This window comes from Condylostylus longicornis, unplaced genomic scaffold (genome assembly GCF_029603195.1).
Source record: "Condylostylus longicornis isolate FDR11 unplaced genomic scaffold, ASM2960319v2 ptg000017l, whole genome shotgun sequence".
Taxonomy (NCBI): Eukaryota; Metazoa; Arthropoda; class Insecta; order Diptera; family Dolichopodidae; genus Condylostylus; species Condylostylus longicornis.
In genome coordinates this window covers 1,101,967-1,118,242 of record NW_026577986.1, presented here as the reverse complement: position 1 = coordinate 1,118,242, position 16,276 = coordinate 1,101,967, and the positions used below count along the sequence as shown (strand labels likewise).

The following is a 16,276-nucleotide window of genomic DNA, read 5'->3' as shown; positions in this document are numbered from 1 at the left end:
AAATAAAACTTAATTCTAACGCAACTAAATCTTAAAGAAAACAATTACACAAAACCCAATGGTGGATCAATTGATTTGCTTCTATGGATTTCGCATATGAGAATTGGATGCCCTTCAATCCAATGAACAATCGTTTTTAAAATCCACAATCATTTGAACGTAACTCAAAATTGTTTCCAAATTTAAAACAAGCAGATAATATGTGTTTGATAGCTAATTGTAGGTACATATTTAAAATTAGATTTCGAATTTCTAATATTTATTTTAAAATAGAGAATAATTTTGTTCAAAAGAATTTGAACAAATTTTTATAGATATTGAAACGTATTTTATAAAAAAATTATAAATAAACTCAATATGTATAAATATATTAAGTAAAAAGTATAAGTACTAAATATAAAAAAACACAAACCTGTGGTAAATTAGCATTTATTTGCCTATGTAAACTATCACGTTCTTTTTCAGCTTCTTGTAATTTCATTTCAGATTCAGAGAGACGTTCTTGTGCCTCCCTTAAGCTATCCATTAATTTATCACGTTCATCTAACATTGAAACCATTAATTGCTCAAAATTAGCATCTTCACCACTAAATTGTGATGATCTCTGGGATATACTATCCTCAGATATTGTTGGCATTACATCGCACATCATGTTCCACATTTTTTCTTTTTTTTTATATACTTATTATAAATTTTTTTCTTTTCACAAATCTTATTAATTTTTTGTTATTGTTTTATTTATACTATTTAAAAAACAATTAATTTTAGTATAAATTTTACTTTTATTTTATTTGTATTTCTATATTCTTTAATTGTGTAAAATCATAATCACCAAAAAAAAATATAAAGAAAAAAATATATTTATTTCAATTATTTAATCAAAAATATTAATAATTAATTAAGAATACATATTTATATTTTGTTTATGTATACAAAATATAAATAAACAAAATTAAAATTAAGATAAAAACAATTAAAAATAATTAAAATATAAAATAAATATTTAAAAGGACACTAAAATTTGAAATTATAAATCAAATTTTAAAGTTATTTTTAATAATTGATAAGTATAAACACAACTTAAAAAATATAATTAATTAATAAACAAGAAACAATATTCAATTTAAAAGAAATTCACTTTCAACTTATTTCATTAAAATTTGTAAATTATTTTCTTTTTAATTTATAATTAAAAAACAATTTAATAAATATTTAATTTTTGCGTTGGGTGTTAACATACTTAATTTTTATATTTATTTTCGAGAAATCTATTTAATTTATTGTTGTTTTTCAATTTTAACTAAAAATTATAATTAACCATTTATTCATTTCATTATTAACTTATTCTTGTATTAAATATTAAGTAGGTATAATCATTGATTTTTTTTTTAAATGATTTCATTATTCATTTTTATATTTTAAATTTATATTATTTAATTAAACACATTATTTTTAATACTCTTATTTTAATTCAATGACAACAAATTATTGAACATGTAATTCAAAATAGATATTATATTACTCGTGTATATCAACTGATAACTATGTTATACTTATAAGTATACATATACATATATGCGTATATATATATATATATATATATATATATATATGAATTTATTAATATATATAATAAGTGTATATTATATGTTAATTTATGAACAACAATAATATTATGTACATATAAAATAAAAACATATAAGTAATAATAAAGAGAGGTATGGTTTTTAAGGTAATTAATGAATTAAGTATGTATAACATATAGTAATAATTAATATGCATATATGTATACGTAAATATATAATTACTATTATCAAATATTTAATATGGTTATATTAAAATAATATTTAAAATGAATTATACTTATTTACTTTTTATTTTAATTATTATTAATTTTAATATATTGGCTTTTTTTTATTAAATTATCATAACATTACGTATGTTAATTATAAGTTAAAATAATAATTAGTTATGTATAGCACCAAATATTTATGTACTTATATCTTTTTATCGGAATTATAAAATTATATAAATTTTTTAAGTTAGCTAAGTATAATATAAATAAATATATGGATGCCTATTTAGGCAGATATTATTATACACATATTTTCTATTACATAAGTAAGTAGGATTGCATTATAAATTATATAAATTAACATGTACCTATGTAATTAAAATAATTATTTAGAATGTATTTATTATTATTTTTTTGTTAAGAATCTTAAATTAATTTATATTTTGTTAATTAGTTATCTTTTAATTACTTTAAATTTTTATTTATTCTTTTTTTTCGTAATTTCATTGAATAATTATTTCGTTTGTTGATAATTTAGGTAAAATATTTTTTGTGTTAATTTATTTAAACTGTTTTATACATACATAAATTTGTATTACACATGAAATATAATATATTACACTTATATGTATTTTATATATACATACATATATACCTTTTACTTACATATGTATTAATCGGTTAATATTATAATTTTATAATAATTAATAAATGTTTGGTTTTTCACTCCTTCGTAATTATCATTAAATATACCTTAACAATTTGGCAATATTTAAAAATAAGAACAATTATAATACTTTTATTTTGTTAAATTTCTTTTGATACCCAAAAATATTTTTGTAATAATAAGTATTATTAATAAAAAATATATAAGAAAATTTTTGTTTTCACAAATTTAAAACAAAAAATCAAAATATTTTTTTTTTCTTCAAACTTTAATGACATTTACACTTGATTTGAATTTAATTTGAAATTTTATTTAAATATATTTTTTATTATTATTGTTAATCTATTATTATTTATTTTGTTAAATTTATTATTATTTTTTTTTTCTTTTTCTCTGTTATCAAAATAATAATTATTATTTATAATGGGAATATAAAAATTCCTTTTTACGCACACTCATACATAGTAATATTTTCTTTGTATTAAATATATATATGATTATATGCATATGCATATACTGCTCGCATGTACATAATATTTTTATATTAAAATTTAATATGTATGAACAATAATTCTATGGAATATTTAAAATATATGTAATACATATAGTTATAATATAAATAATCTAGACCACGTATGGTTCATAAGTACATAATATATATAATTTTATTTATATATAAATATACCTATATACTCATGTATATTATCCTGTTATATCGTAGTTTCTTATGCATATTTGGTTATATATTGTGATGTATGTATGTATATAGATAATATCCACAGAAAATACTTATTACAAATTATGTATGTAAGCACATACATATAGTTGAGTAGTTATGTATTCAATGAAAAGATTTTTTTTCTGAAAACACCCCACGATAGTATGTAGGTAGGTACCTACTATTAAACATAAAAAAATAAATGAATAATATAAAAAAAAATAAAACACCAAAGCAAAAAAAAAAAAAAAGAAATTTTTACAAATATTTTTTTTTCCTTTTTTATTGTTATTAAAGGAGTTTTTTTTTTTTTAATTTTAATATTACAATTCACATTATTGATTTTGGCTACTTTTTTTTTCTTTTAATTTGAATATTTTTTAAAAAAAAATTTTCTTTTAAATTGAAAAAATTTCAAAAATTCCAAACATTTTATTTCAAAATTTTTTTTATTAGTAAATTGATTTTCATTTAAAAAAAAAAAAAATCTTTTCAAATAGCACACACCATAGTCTCACTTGAATAGGTACATATAGGCATTTATGTATATAATATTATGTAGGTTGACATATACGTACATATATATGATGGTAATTTAAATATATGTATATAAGTTCATGTAGGTAGGTAGATTGGTGTACTTTTCCAACTTAAAATGTTGATTTTAGAAATCTTATTTGATTTTTTTCCTTTACAAATTTTAATTTGAAAATTTTCTATATCTTATATTTTTTCTTCAAAAGGGGGGTGATTATTTAGAATTAAAATTAAAAGATGAATTTAGTAGTAATTAGAAAACATGAAAAATTCTGAGTTTTTTTTTTTGCCTGTGGTTGCAAAGTTTGCCTTATTTGACAGGGTGGTTTCAATTTACAATCAAAAGACGGCCGTATATATGGTTGCGTTTATAAAATTATACATTTTTACAAATTTATTATTTGATATTTAAAAAACACACACAACCACGAAAAATATTCATTTTCATTTTTTGATTACAAGAATTTTTTGTTACTTTTGTTGTTTTTTTTTCTTATTTTTATCAGTTTTTTTTTCTTATTTGTGAGTTCTTTGAAATCTTATTAGATTTTATGTGTCATTTATAATTAATGTGTACTTATAAAATATTCAATATGAATTTTTTTTTTTGCATAATTTCTTTTTCATTTTGTTTTTTTTTTTTTTTTTTTATTTTGTAACTCTAATAAACACCCCCGTTTAAACACTCAAAAAAAAAGATTTTATCTTTCTGTTCGTTTTTTTATTTTTTGAACTTTTTATAACAAGAAAAAAAATTAATTTTTCTATTGTATTTTTTTGTTTTTTTTTTTTGAGTTGAATTAAAATCAATTTAGCCGCCCCGTCTCGTGTTCTGCATGAATTTCTTGCTTTTTTTTTATAAAAAAAGATTTTTAGACTTTTTTTTTGCCTTCTACACTTTTTTCTATCTTTTTTTTTTTTTTTGATTTTAATACCGATAATTTTATAAATTTTTAATAGATTTTAAGTGAATATTGTAGAAATTTTATTAAAGAAATTTTTATTTTCAAGTTTTATATATTTTTAATATTATTAAATACATTTTTATAAATGAAAAATTATAATTAAATAAAAAAATTTTCTTGCTACGAAAAAGAAAACGTCAAATTGTTGCAAGCGCGGAGATTTGCTTGAAGTTAGAAATGTTTTTTTTTTCATGATTTTTCTTTTTAATTTTGTTTTTCTTTTGCTTCTTTTGGAGACTTTTTGATAAAAACAAAAAAAAAAATATAGAAAAATCCAATACGAGTATATTTTGTTGTAATAAACTTATTTAAAAATGAAATATGGCTGCCAAAAAAACAAAATTGACAATCGGTATTGTCAGTTTTGATAGACAGTGTGGTAGCGTTTTTTTAAATTGGGTTTAGAAATTGGGGTGAAAAAGTTTGAATCGGTTTCCTCCAAAGTATTCAAACTTTTGAAACTTATGGTTCAACTGGTTAGTCAAGCAAATTAGTGTATTATTATTAATGGTCGTTTATATTTTTGAAATTTAGCCTATTATTATGGCAGTCCATTTCTTAAAATGCCTTTGAAAGAAAAACCTTTTTAAATTTTTAATAAAATTGATACGTTTTTGCTTGTTCTTTTTTTTTCGAATATTACTTTGTGTAAATGGCTGATCGTGTCCGGTACAAACTAAAACTATTTTAGTTAAAATGAATTTGTATTCGACATTAGCTGACAAGCTAAAACTAAAAGGTGTTCTTTAAATTTTTCAGCCCGCGCATATGTAGTCAATTTTCAACTTAAGCTAATATCGGATCGACTTGACTTGAAAATATTAAGTCAAGTAAGTTTAATATGAGCTCGAAATTGGGTGAAGTCGGCTTCAAGCTGTAATTAAGTGTAAACGCTAATTTTTAATAATTGAAAATTGAAATAACACAAAAAATTACTTATTTTTTTAATTCATCGAAAAAATCCTAAATTTGTTTTGACGGGAGAGGATTGTAGAAATCAAAAAGTTGAATTTGTGCTGTTATTCAATTTCGCATTTTAGCATTTTCATATGTTTATTTTGTGTTTGTATTTCAAGCAAAGTAAGCAGTTTAACGTTCTAGAGTCGTAAGTCCTGATTTCGAAAAAATTTTAATGATTATAAAAGTTTAAAGAATAACTGACTGCCCTTTTATTAAAAAGTAAGTCAATGATATGAAAGAGAATATGAATTACAAAATACCAAAAATTTTTAGTCTTCAAAATTACAAGTTAACGTTTCGTTTGTTTAAATAAAACAACTGCACCCAAAAATTAATTTACATAAAAGTAGGCAATTTATATAATTTGAATACTCGTATTATATAATCATAGAAGAAATCCCAATTCTGACACAAATATTTTCTAACTTTAATTACTTCCTACTTCCTTTTCGTGGTAATCAAAATATCTCAATAAGCATGTATGCGCTATTATGTATAAAAGGTTTTCTTTAAAACTCAAAATACTTGAAGTCAGCTATGCATGTTGTAAAAAGAGTCAAAAACATTCAAATATAATAAATATTATTGTAATATTTTTGTACTATTATGTAAAAATTTGTAATTGTAAATATTTTTTAATAAAATGAAGACGGTAACAGTGAACACACTGCACACCTCAGTTTCAAGTCATATTCGTGAATAGCGCAGATCTTCATATTTTGCGGCTGACAGTTTTCAAGTTGTTTGCTTGTTTTGCAATTTGGTTTTAGTTGTATTGAAGAAAATATTTAAAGCGCGTTTCAGAAAACAACAAAATTTAAAGTTTTGAAAAAGAAAATTTAACAACATAATATAAATTAACAATTAAATAAAATGAATTCTTGTACTGACACGTTTTTTTTAAATTCTACAAAAATGTTTGAAGAAATTCGTAATAACTTGCCAAAAAATAAAAGCAAGACGCAAAATTTAATAGAATCACTAGACGATATCTTGTTGGCATGGAATTCAAATGATTGTACTGTATTAGCTTTGAATTGGAGAGCTATGAAATTAAGGGGGTGTGATGTTGTTAAACATCAAAAATTAATTCCATCAGTCCCACAAAATTTTGAAGTAGAAAAAATTATAAGTTCACCGGAAGGCTCAATGATTTGTTTAGCTGGCAGTCGGGGTTTATGTGTTATGGAATTACCAAAACGTTGGGGAGCTTATGGACAATTTTTAAATGGGAAAGAAATTATTACATGTAAATCGTACAATTTAGATGAACAGTTTTTCCTTAACAATAACCACATTGAATTGTATCAAGTCAAATGGCATCCGGGTTCTCCAACAGATTCGCATTTGTTAGTTTTGTTATCCGATAATACAATAAGAGTTTATAATGAAACAGTATTGCGTCATGTTTGGAGAATTGGACCAGTTCCCAATGCATGTGTGCAATCTGAAGATGGAAGCGAGGTACAAAATAAAAGTGTAAAAGATAGTTTCCCAACACTACTTGATATGGGAGAAACGGCAGTTGATTTTGATATTGCACCCCCGAGAGTTGTTTGTGAAATAAATATTGAAGAAACTAAAGAAAACGTAAACTTAACAAATAAAAGTTTAGCAAGTACTTTAAAAAGTCCATTGAACGAATCAATTAATAAAAGTTTAAATAGCTCTTCGCTGAATGCAAGTAATAAATTAGAGAAGGTCGAATGGCCTATTGTAATTTTACGAGGAAATGGAAACGTTTATGTCCTCAGTGTTGGGATTGAAAGTGGGAAGTATGTTGTAGAAAATAAATCGCATTCACTAAACAGGTTGGCACATATTTAAAACGCTTGTTTTATTTTTTAGACCAAAACTCCAGGGACCATTAACATTTTTACCTCAATGTGGTGACAATTACGGAACTGAATCTTGTTCTTTGATAGTAATACCATCTCTGCCACCAACTCTAGTAATAGCTGAGTCGAATGGGAAACTCCATCATGCCTTAATGATAGAAAACGAATCTTTAGAAGAAGTAAAAATTTTAATAATAGATTTTTTCTTTTTTCATTATTTTCATTTTTTTTTTTGTAGTCATTTAGTGAGATAGATTCTAGTCTTTACATACATCCATCTGAATGGACAATCAACGTACTTGAAACGGTTACTCTAGAATTAGGATTGAAAGAAGAAGATCAAGAGCAGAAAAATTTATATCCAATTCATTTAAAGCGTGACACAATCAATGAATTACGTTACTTTGCATACCATAATACAGGATTACATGCTGTAATTTTAAATTTCATTCGAGAGCTAGAGCGGTTTGTTGAAGCAGAAGGTGTGTCAAATGATATAAGTTTAAATATTCCATCAAGTGCTGAATATATTGTTTGCACTAAAGTAAAGGAAGATGATCATACAATAAATGCTGTGTTAGGATGCACTTTATTTCATATGCCATCTGGGATTGTTCTTTTACTTGGTAGTGGTGAAGTAATAAGTTTGAATGTAATAATTGATCCTAGCGTACTTATCGATTCAATGAGACAACTTACAATATCCCCCAGTAAAAGTGATATTAATAGTACTTTGTCAAATGCAAATTCTCCTATACAAAAGATAATGAAAGAATCATTCGTGCTTCATATTTCAAATATATTAAAGAGAACAGTATCGCAACCAATTTTATCGTTGGACAAAAATGCTGATCTTTCTCCAGAAGAAATGTATAAAATTTTATCGCAATCGATAACAACTCTTAAAGATCAATATTTTAAAAAGCATGAAAAGGTCCGAACAGAAATTTTACGTCGTGTTAAAATTTTAAAGCTTTTGAAAGAACAACAACAGAAAGAAGTTGAAAATTTAGAAAATGAAAATAAAATAATACAAAACGAATCAAAACGATTAGCAGAAAAGTATGAGAAAATCTATGAAAAGCAGCAGGAACTTTCAAATCGTTGTCAGGATTTGATAAGGCAAGCGAATGTTAAAATTCCAAATAATAATATATCTGATGCTGAATTTAAAGAAAATGTTCAAAAAATTGATACAACAACAAAGAATTTAGCTAATGCTTTACACCAGATTAAAACAGATATTAAAAAACAACAATATCATATTACCAAATATTCACAGGAGACTGAAAAAAAGAAAATCGTCTTACCAGCTAAACAAGAAAAATTAATAAGGGAAATTTTGTCTGAAATTACGACTGAAATCGATACACAAATCAAAGACATAAAACGAATTAACAATGCAATAAATTTATAAGTGTTTTTTTTTTCTTTTTGTACTATTTGAAAATTCATTTTTATTTGTTTAAAGATGTTTGTGAACAATTCTGAAACTAACAGCATACAAAATAATTGAAAATAATTACAAGAAAAAATAAATTCAATAAAAGAAACTCAATTCAACATGATTATCTCATTAAAGGTAGTTTAAATATTTTTTGTAAATGTGGAACTAAAGCATTTATATTTCAACATAAAGTATTACTTGAATCTACAAATCAGAGAATATCCAAAATTCTGGATCCCACCAGTTAATTGTACGATAATCTAAAATTTTTTCATAATATGATCGTGCAACAGGTGTCTTTTTATAATCAACAAAACACATTTCTAAACCTGTATGCCTTAAGTCTTTTGATAAGGGTTGCCTTATCATTCCTAATGTTATTTTACTTTCACCTCCCTCTATACGTATTTCTGGAAATGGGATAAAACGATCTGATGTGATAATAAGTAAATGTTGACCCTCGTAGCGATTTTCAAAAATATTATTATGTTCCGCTAAAAAGTTTTCTAATCGATCTAAAACATCGTTATCATCATCATCACCATCATCATCTGAGCTGTAATTTTTTAGTAATATGGGTTTTCGTACATTTATTCGATTAGAAAATCTATAGCAAAACATCCATGTACCTTCTTTAACGGTACGATACCACATTTCAATACACTGCAATTTTTCTAATCGATTTAAATTATAACGATCTGGTTTTGATAACCGTAAACTAAATGTTGGACATGTGTAAAATAATGAACATATTACTCTGGCTCTTAAGCCACCAACGCGATCCATTCGGTCTGGCTTTAAACGTTCCGGCAAAACAATTCGGGAATTGTAATATCTTTTATACAAATTTGACCAATATCTTGCCGAACAGACAACAGCCTCAGTTTTTTTACATATCAAAGCAAAACGGCCTGTGTCTTCTGGTTTAATATGTTCTGATATCAAAAACCATATATCTATATGATAATCATTGTAAATATGGTTTGAATCCATCATTTCTTTATTTTTACGTTTTCTTTTTATGCCACACTTTTTGCGTTCTACATCATCATCGTCATCATCATTTATATCCATAGATAAAATGTCTTGAATTAAAATTGTTGTAACTTGTTGAGATTTATTTAAAACTTTTTTTGTTCGACCACCTTGTGTCGCCTTGTCTGCAAAATCTTTTATAGTTACCTCTGAAAAAAATACTTTGAAATTAAAAATTATTTATTTTTAAAAAAATTTTTCAAATTACCTCCTTCAGGAACAATCTTATGACGATGATGGCAACCTTTCTTGGGCATTGCAATTTTAAATAGAAAAAATAAGGCAGCATAACTTAACAAAATGTTCCTTTTGTATTATATTTGGATATAGAGAAACTTATAAAATTTAAAGCGATTACATCCCTTATCAATTAACGAGAAAATTTTACCCACAATAATAATGGGGTTGTAATTTGTGAAAAAAATATTCTACAAAATACAAAAGGAAATAAATGATGAAAAACGCAAGCAAAAATCTAAAAACATCTGTTTTTAATCAAAATATGACGTTTCATATGATGAAATATAAGAACGCTCCTTAAATTCTACGTTTGGTTCATATCCAAGATGTTCTTGTTTTTAGGAAATTTTTTTTAGTACTACTGTGTTATTAGTACACTGCATATATTTGTTAATTATTTTTGACAACAGATGGTGTTGCAAAGATAGCTAATTTAATTTAAATAAGACATTTTATAATAACAAAAGTGGAAATCGGTCAAACGGTTGATACTGCCGTGCCATTTTTAAAACAAACGATTAAAAGCCCAAAATTTAGAAAAAAAGTGTTAAAAAAATGAGCTTAAAAAAGGAATCAAAAAATTATATCTTAATTGATTAATGTCCAATTAAATAAGCATTTCTGTAATTGCAATTAGGTAACCATTTCTCAGGAATTTGTTGATAAAATTTTATTTTACTCGCTATTGTAGAAAATTGTTAAAGAAACCTACATGCATTGTAAAGTTTAATTTAAAAATTTCTTATTTCGAATTTGTCCTCTTTAATTTATAACATCAGAAGCTGGGTTGAATTGAAATGCAGAAGATACTTCACACATGTACGTATATATATACATTTATGTACTTATTTATATATTTTATGTATTATATAAAATATACATATGTATATAAGTATGTAAGTATTTATGAGTGCATGTAAATAGAGTACGACTGAATACTTCTTATGATCCACAATAATTCAATAAATTTTCTTATCAGAACATTCCATATGGTGCCCCAATTTATACATACTTTTGAACGTACATATGTATATACAATAATCAATTTTTTTCTAGTTCACCGGCTTCTCGCAAAATTATGGGTATACAATATATTATTATATATGTATATGCATATGTATATCTATAAGATACATAGAATATCTAAAAGCCATTATTCTTTTAGTAAACATTTTCATAAGAGAATTATAGACTACGTCGACTTACATACGTATTTAACGTATAATTTGAAGAACATTGAATAATAATAGAATATTTTTTCATTCTTAGTTTTGATTTTGAAAAAGTTTGAGTTGAATATTTTCTGAGTATGGAAGAACTTCTAAATAAATTAGTTGATGCCTTACATGGCCACAAAAAAGAAGATTTAAAAGCAGTTTTATTGAAATTATTCCAATCAGTAACAATAACTGCAACACACAAGCAAAAGAAAAATTATACAAAATTAGTAATTGCAACAATATGTGCAATAATTGGTGTAATTTGGTACATTTTACCTTACTGCAATCACGAAAATGTAAGTTTACCTAAGTATATGATGCCTTTTCTATTTTAGAAATACATAAGTTCATATGTACCTAAATGTTTTTTTCATTTACTCTTCAGTGCTTTTTAGAGATGCCATCTGATTTAAATAAAATATTTCGACCACCAGAAAATTGTAATTTTTGCCGTAATGTTAAGAATATTGAAAGGATTTCTGGAATATCACCTGAAGAATTTGAAGAAAAGTTTGCTTACACAGCTCGGCCCGTAATAATTACAGATGCCACCAGAAATTGGACTGCATTAGATGTAATTTTTTTCTTTTAATTTTAAAATTTACTTTTAAAGTCAATCGGTTTTAGGTATTTCATTTTTATTATTTTAAAGAAGTATATACGAATGCGTTCCGGAAACAAAAGAAAATTAATTGCCAATTTTTCCCATATAAAACTGAATTTCGTAGTTTGATTGAAGCTTTAAATATGCCACATAACAGAATAAATTTTGAACCCGGCACAAAACCATGGTATTTTGGATGGAGTAATTGTAATTCGGAAGTGTCTGAAATTTTAAGGCAACATTATGATAGACCATATTTCTTACCTAAATTATCAGAAAATGCTGTCACAGATTGGATTTTCATGGGCGGATCAGGTTTTGGTGCTCATATGCATGTAAGATCATTTATAATTTAGTTATAAATTAAAAATGCTTCCAAATGAATAGTGTAACGTGTTAAGGAATTTTGTTTTCAAAGGTTGATAATGTTAGATTACCGTCTTGGCAAGCCCAATTAAAAGGCTCTAAGGAATGGGTTTTAGCTCCTCCACCTGAATGTTATTTTGAATGCACCAGTTTTAGTACTGTTGTAAAAACTGGAGAAATAAGTATTTTGAATTATTTTGATTGTTAAGGCAGACATTAATCTTTTATTGTTATTTTTAGTAGTTCTAGATACAAATAAATGGTTCCATATGACAAATGTGCAACCAGGAGGTTTAAGCATTACAATTGGAGCTGAGTATGATTAGATTTTGTGATGAACTATTTGTATAAGTAAATACAAGCGTATAACTAACTACCAGTTTCAAGTAGTAGTGAAGTAAGTAAAAGTTAAGATGAGGCTTTTTTAAATAAATATTATATTAGCAAGTTATAAATGTCGTATTCGGTGTATCACAATTTGAAAATAAAACAATTTATGTGAATAGAATATTTTTTAAAATATTTTTTCGAATTAATAACATTACGAATCTTTACGACTTGTATTATCAACTAGTATTTTAGGATTTGCCACTCTAAATACATTTGGAACCATCGCTGTTAATGTATTAAATAATTCCTCTGATATATCAAACGGCAAAAGAAATTGCAAAGTACTCAATTCAGCACCACCCCATGTTGATGATTCAATCATAAAACCCTTAACACATTTAAATATCAATTCGGCTCTTCGAACACACCATTGAACTGTCATGTCCTCGGACATTTCATGTCTTAAAAGTGCTGGTATTGTTAAAGTTACAATATCATGTCTACTTGCTACTTTCATGATATTTCGTAAGCCTAAAATAACTGGATGACGCGAGTTAATTTCGGAAGCATGGGGTTCGTCTGATATTAAATGAAATATAACATGTGATTGAGACAAATTCGAATGTTTCGTAATAAAAAAGTCACCAGTTTTTAATCGTGGTGTTACTTTTATGGGACTCCCATTTGAGTTTTGTTTCTGTTCACACACACCATTCACATCTGACATTATTTTATCTAATTGTTCATCGATCTGATCAAAATGGAATTCTGTTGACATGTTTGCATTTTTTATAATTTGATTATTTGCTCGAATTTGTCCAGATGGTGTTAAAACGACAACACCGCATAAGGAACTTGAATATAAACCAAGTGCCATATTTAATCCATTTAAACTTTCATCAGCATGCAGTGGACTACATAAATCATAAATATTAGCACCTAATATTCGAATGTTGTGCATATGTTTTAATTGAGATCCTAAGTGAATGGTGAAACTTTCTTCCATTGATGGTGCTTGTGAGATGAATGTTGAAGAACGGCTTCCCACTGGTGTCGTTACTGGTGAAGAAGTTTCAAATAATTTTCCAACTTGACCTGTTACCCATTCCCGATATTCATTTTTCTGATGGCCCCGTTTTGCTTCCAATTCTGATTCCCATTTTTTTCTCACATAATTTTGTGTTGAATAATGCCTAGCTAGTAAGTTATTAATATCTTCCGAGGTTTTTGAAACATCTAAAAAATAAGTATTAAAATCATATTATTGTATAATTAATTATCACCATTCACCAAGTTGATCTATGTATTCTTTCATTTCATCTTGTTGTTGAGCGTTTAAATTTTCAATTTCTGTTTCCATTCGTTTTGTCATCTCAGCTATCACACGTGCATATGCTTTTTCTTTTTCAAGTATATCTGGTAAACACGATGACGAATGGACCAATCGATGAAACGATTGCGCAAATATTTCATCATCAGTTGGTCCAATTCGATCTGCATATTCTAAAACTTCCTCTTTATATAGTTTCTCCAAATTTCGCACGATCTCTTCAGTGTCAATTTCTCCATTTTTGAATTTTTCTATTAAATAATCATCCTGATCATCATAAAATTTCTGGTTTTCTTCACGTACAAACAAAGTTAATTTTTCTTTTAATTCTTTATTAAAATCCATAAACAAAAGTACTTCATCAGATTTAATTATCTTGTTTACCAATTCATCAACTTGGTTTAAAGGGAAAGGAATGATAATATTTTCTTTAATAGTTTCTGGGGTTCCTAGATTATCAAAGTCATAGATAAATTCAACAACTCTTTGATCTTCCATTTTTTTAGCTATGTATCAGAAAAATAGGCGTTTCGCAAATTATATTTTTCAAAAAAAAAAAATCCGATAACAATAGTATAAGCACAAAATCAAAACAAATTTTAACTAAAAAATTTAATTAAAAATATGTCATAAATGACAATTAATGCTACCGACTAATAAATGAAACTTTTGTAAATTGCTAATAGATGGATTATCAAAATGATAAACAGGGTTGATCTTTAATTTTGTCAAGTATATGAAATAAAGTACGTTTTTTTGTGTACGAAAGTTATAAAAAATTTTCATAAGAGATTGTAGTAATTTTTGTAATGTGTTCATATGGAACTTGTAAAAATTCACTTTTTTGTTTATAAAAAGTTTATAAGTTTTTGACAGAATTTGATTCTAATGCAATTTTTTCATAGTATAGTACTGAGTACTGTGTCTTTAGTACTTTTTCGATATAAAATACTTCCCTTACATTTGTCTTTTAGTACCTTATTAATTCCTTTTATAAGGAAGGAGAATAACATAAGAATTCAATAATGTTAAAATCAATTCAAAATTTAAGTGTTTCTTTAATAAAATCCAACCAAAAGATCAATTCAATCCGATTGTATGCTTCTATAGCTGATTCTTTTAAAAAACATCAAGTAGTCCCGGATGTAATTTCCAATCCTCCACAAGGTAATTGTATTACATACTACATACGTACATACATATATATTCAAAATACAAATTTGAGTATTTTACTAATATTTGAAAATTTCAATAATATTTCCAAATAGTAAAAGCAAATATTGATTACGGAAAAGGAGTAATTGTAAACGAAGGAAATGAATTAACTCCGACACAAGTTAAAGATCCACCAAAAGTTTTATGGCCTACTGAAGCCGGCAAACTTTATACTTTATGTATGACAGATCCAGGTAGGTAAAATAGATACAATGTTCATATCTTTTTGTTTTCTTTTTGTAAAATTTTTGTTATTTTTAGACGCACCAAGTCGTGAAGAACCAACTTATCGCGAATGGCATCATTGGCTTGTTGTTAATATACCCGGAAATGAAGTGTCTAAGGGAAAAGTGTTATCAGATTATATTGGATCTGGACCACCAGAAGGTACTGGACTACATCGCTATATTTTTTTGATATATAAACAAGAAAAAAAGTTAAATTGTGATGAAAAGTGTCTTCCAAATAATAGTGCTGAAGGACGTGAAAATTTTTCGATTGAAAAATTTGCCAAAAAATATAATCTTGGTAAACCAATCGCTGGTAATTTTTATCAAGCTCAATTTGATGACTATGTGCCACTACTTTATAAAAAACTAGGATTTTAAAATTATATTATTTTATCACATATGTATGTATATTCTGTATAATTAATAAATGATTTTCATTTTATAGAAGCATTATGTACCAATATTAAAACACAGACATGCAATGAAATTCCAAGTTGATTCTAAACGTAAAAAAGATTTATGTGTTTTATTATCAACATTTAATATCAAATCAATGCAAGGCAAATATAGGGATAAGTATATATATATATATATATATATATATATATACATTATACAATTCCATTAAAAACAAGTTACAAAAGCTCCACCTAGTATGATAGAAAAATTTTTGAGTTTTTGACAGTGATACATGTAGATACGGCATACAACTAGCTTAATACATTAATTAAGTAGACATCTACATAAACATAGTATGTATGTATATCTTAAATACATCT

General features: G+C 25.4%; 6 protein-coding genes across 7 annotated transcripts in view; 3 read left to right on the top strand and 3 right to left on the bottom strand.

The window, feature by feature from the left end:
* The window catches only part of LOC129606076 (liprin-alpha-2-like), a 44,872-nt gene extending 39,885 nt beyond the window's left edge, over window positions 1–4,987 (bottom strand). The window contains exons 1-2 of one of the 2 annotated variants that reach the window (XM_055516170.1): window positions 3,148–4,987; window positions 413–806 (exon numbers count right to left, since the gene is read on the bottom strand). In XM_055516170.1, the coding sequence (XP_055372145.1) occupies window positions 413–661 (249 nt within the window). In that variant the 5' untranslated portion in view covers window positions 662–806; window positions 3,148–4,987. Of the gene's footprint in view, window positions 1–412; window positions 807–2,461; window positions 2,583–3,147 lie in introns of those variants that run through there. The other variant, XM_055516171.1, reaches the window with a different exon arrangement.
* Window positions 4,988–6,400: 1,413 nt separating this feature from the next.
* On the top strand, window positions 6,401–9,038 carry LOC129606057 (nuclear pore complex protein Nup88). Its single transcript, XM_055516120.1, has 3 exons — window positions 6,401–7,417; window positions 7,491–7,659; window positions 7,719–9,038. Exons 1-3 carry the CDS (start codon window positions 6,516–6,518, stop codon window positions 8,895–8,897), a joined length of 2,250 nt encoding a protein of 749 aa, XP_055372095.1. The 5' UTR covers window positions 6,401–6,515; the 3' UTR covers window positions 8,898–9,038.
* Window positions 8,972–10,421, bottom strand: LOC129606058 (transmembrane protein 183). Its single transcript, XM_055516121.1, has 2 exons — window positions 10,171–10,421; window positions 8,972–10,111 (listed from the first exon to the last, which is right to left on the bottom strand). Exons 1-2 carry the CDS (start codon window positions 10,217–10,219, stop codon window positions 9,132–9,134), a joined length of 1,029 nt encoding a protein of 342 aa, XP_055372096.1. The 5' UTR covers window positions 10,220–10,421; the 3' UTR covers window positions 8,972–9,131.
* Window positions 10,422–11,504: 1,083 nt separating this feature from the next.
* On the top strand, window positions 11,505–12,757 carry LOC129606090 (uncharacterized). Its single transcript, XM_055516194.1, has 5 exons — window positions 11,505–11,718; window positions 11,808–11,996; window positions 12,050–12,361; window positions 12,445–12,574; window positions 12,633–12,757. Exons 1-5 carry the CDS (start codon window positions 11,512–11,514, stop codon window positions 12,716–12,718), a joined length of 924 nt encoding a protein of 307 aa, XP_055372169.1. The 5' UTR covers window positions 11,505–11,511; the 3' UTR covers window positions 12,719–12,757.
* A 42-nt stretch (window positions 12,758–12,799) lies between these two features.
* LOC129606089 (protein C12orf4 homolog) lies at window positions 12,800–14,631 on the bottom strand. Its single transcript, XM_055516193.1, has 2 exons — window positions 14,013–14,631; window positions 12,800–13,958 (listed from the first exon to the last, which is right to left on the bottom strand). Exons 1-2 carry the CDS (start codon window positions 14,548–14,550, stop codon window positions 12,934–12,936), a joined length of 1,563 nt encoding a protein of 520 aa, XP_055372168.1. The 5' UTR covers window positions 14,551–14,631; the 3' UTR covers window positions 12,800–12,933.
* Window positions 14,632–15,046: 415 nt separating this feature from the next.
* LOC129606096 (protein D2-like) lies at window positions 15,047–15,944 on the top strand. Its single transcript, XM_055516200.1, has 3 exons — window positions 15,047–15,219; window positions 15,321–15,461; window positions 15,529–15,944. The coding sequence occupies exons 1-3, from the start codon at window positions 15,078–15,080 to the stop codon at window positions 15,873–15,875; spliced, it is 630 nt and encodes a 209-aa protein (XP_055372175.1). The 5' UTR covers window positions 15,047–15,077; the 3' UTR covers window positions 15,876–15,944.
* The last annotated feature ends 332 nt before the right edge of the window (window positions 15,945–16,276 follow it).

Coding starts and splice junctions, on each gene's coding strand:
- LOC129606057 (XM_055516120.1), top strand. CDS start 6,516: ATGAATTCTTGTACTGACACGTTTTTTTTAAATTCTACAAAAATGTTT. Junction 7,418..7,490: donor GTTGGGATTGAAAGTGGGAA/GTATGTTGTAGA, acceptor TTTATTTTTTAG/ACCAAAACTCCAGGGACCAT. Junction 7,660..7,718: donor AAAACGAATCTTTAGAAGAA/GTAAAAATTTTA, acceptor TTTTTTTTGTAG/TCATTTAGTGAGATAGATTC.
- LOC129606058 (XM_055516121.1), bottom strand. CDS start 10,219: ATGCCCAAGAAAGGTTGCCATCATCGTCATAAGATTGTTCCTGAAGGA. Junction 10,112..10,170: donor TAAGATTGTTCCTGAAGGAG/GTAATTTGAAAA, acceptor TATTTTTTTCAG/AGGTAACTATAAAAGATTTT.
- LOC129606096 (XM_055516200.1), top strand. CDS start 15,078: ATGTTAAAATCAATTCAAAATTTAAGTGTTTCTTTAATAAAATCCAAC. Junction 15,220..15,320: donor AATTTCCAATCCTCCACAAG/GTAATTGTATTA, acceptor ATTTCCAAATAG/TAAAAGCAAATATTGATTAC. Junction 15,462..15,528: donor TTTATGTATGACAGATCCAG/GTAGGTAAAATA, acceptor TGTTATTTTTAG/ACGCACCAAGTCGTGAAGAA.
- LOC129606089 (XM_055516193.1), bottom strand. CDS start 14,550: ATGGAAGATCAAAGAGTTGTTGAATTTATCTATGACTTTGATAATCTA. Junction 13,959..14,012: donor AGAATACATAGATCAACTTG/GTGAATGGTGAT, acceptor CTTATTTTTTAG/ATGTTTCAAAAACCTCGGAA.
- LOC129606090 (XM_055516194.1), top strand. CDS start 11,512: ATGGAAGAACTTCTAAATAAATTAGTTGATGCCTTACATGGCCACAAA. Junction 11,719..11,807: donor CTTACTGCAATCACGAAAAT/GTAAGTTTACCT, acceptor TTTACTCTTCAG/TGCTTTTTAGAGATGCCATC. Junction 12,362..12,444: donor GTTTTGGTGCTCATATGCAT/GTAAGATCATTT, acceptor TTGTTTTCAAAG/GTTGATAATGTTAGATTACC.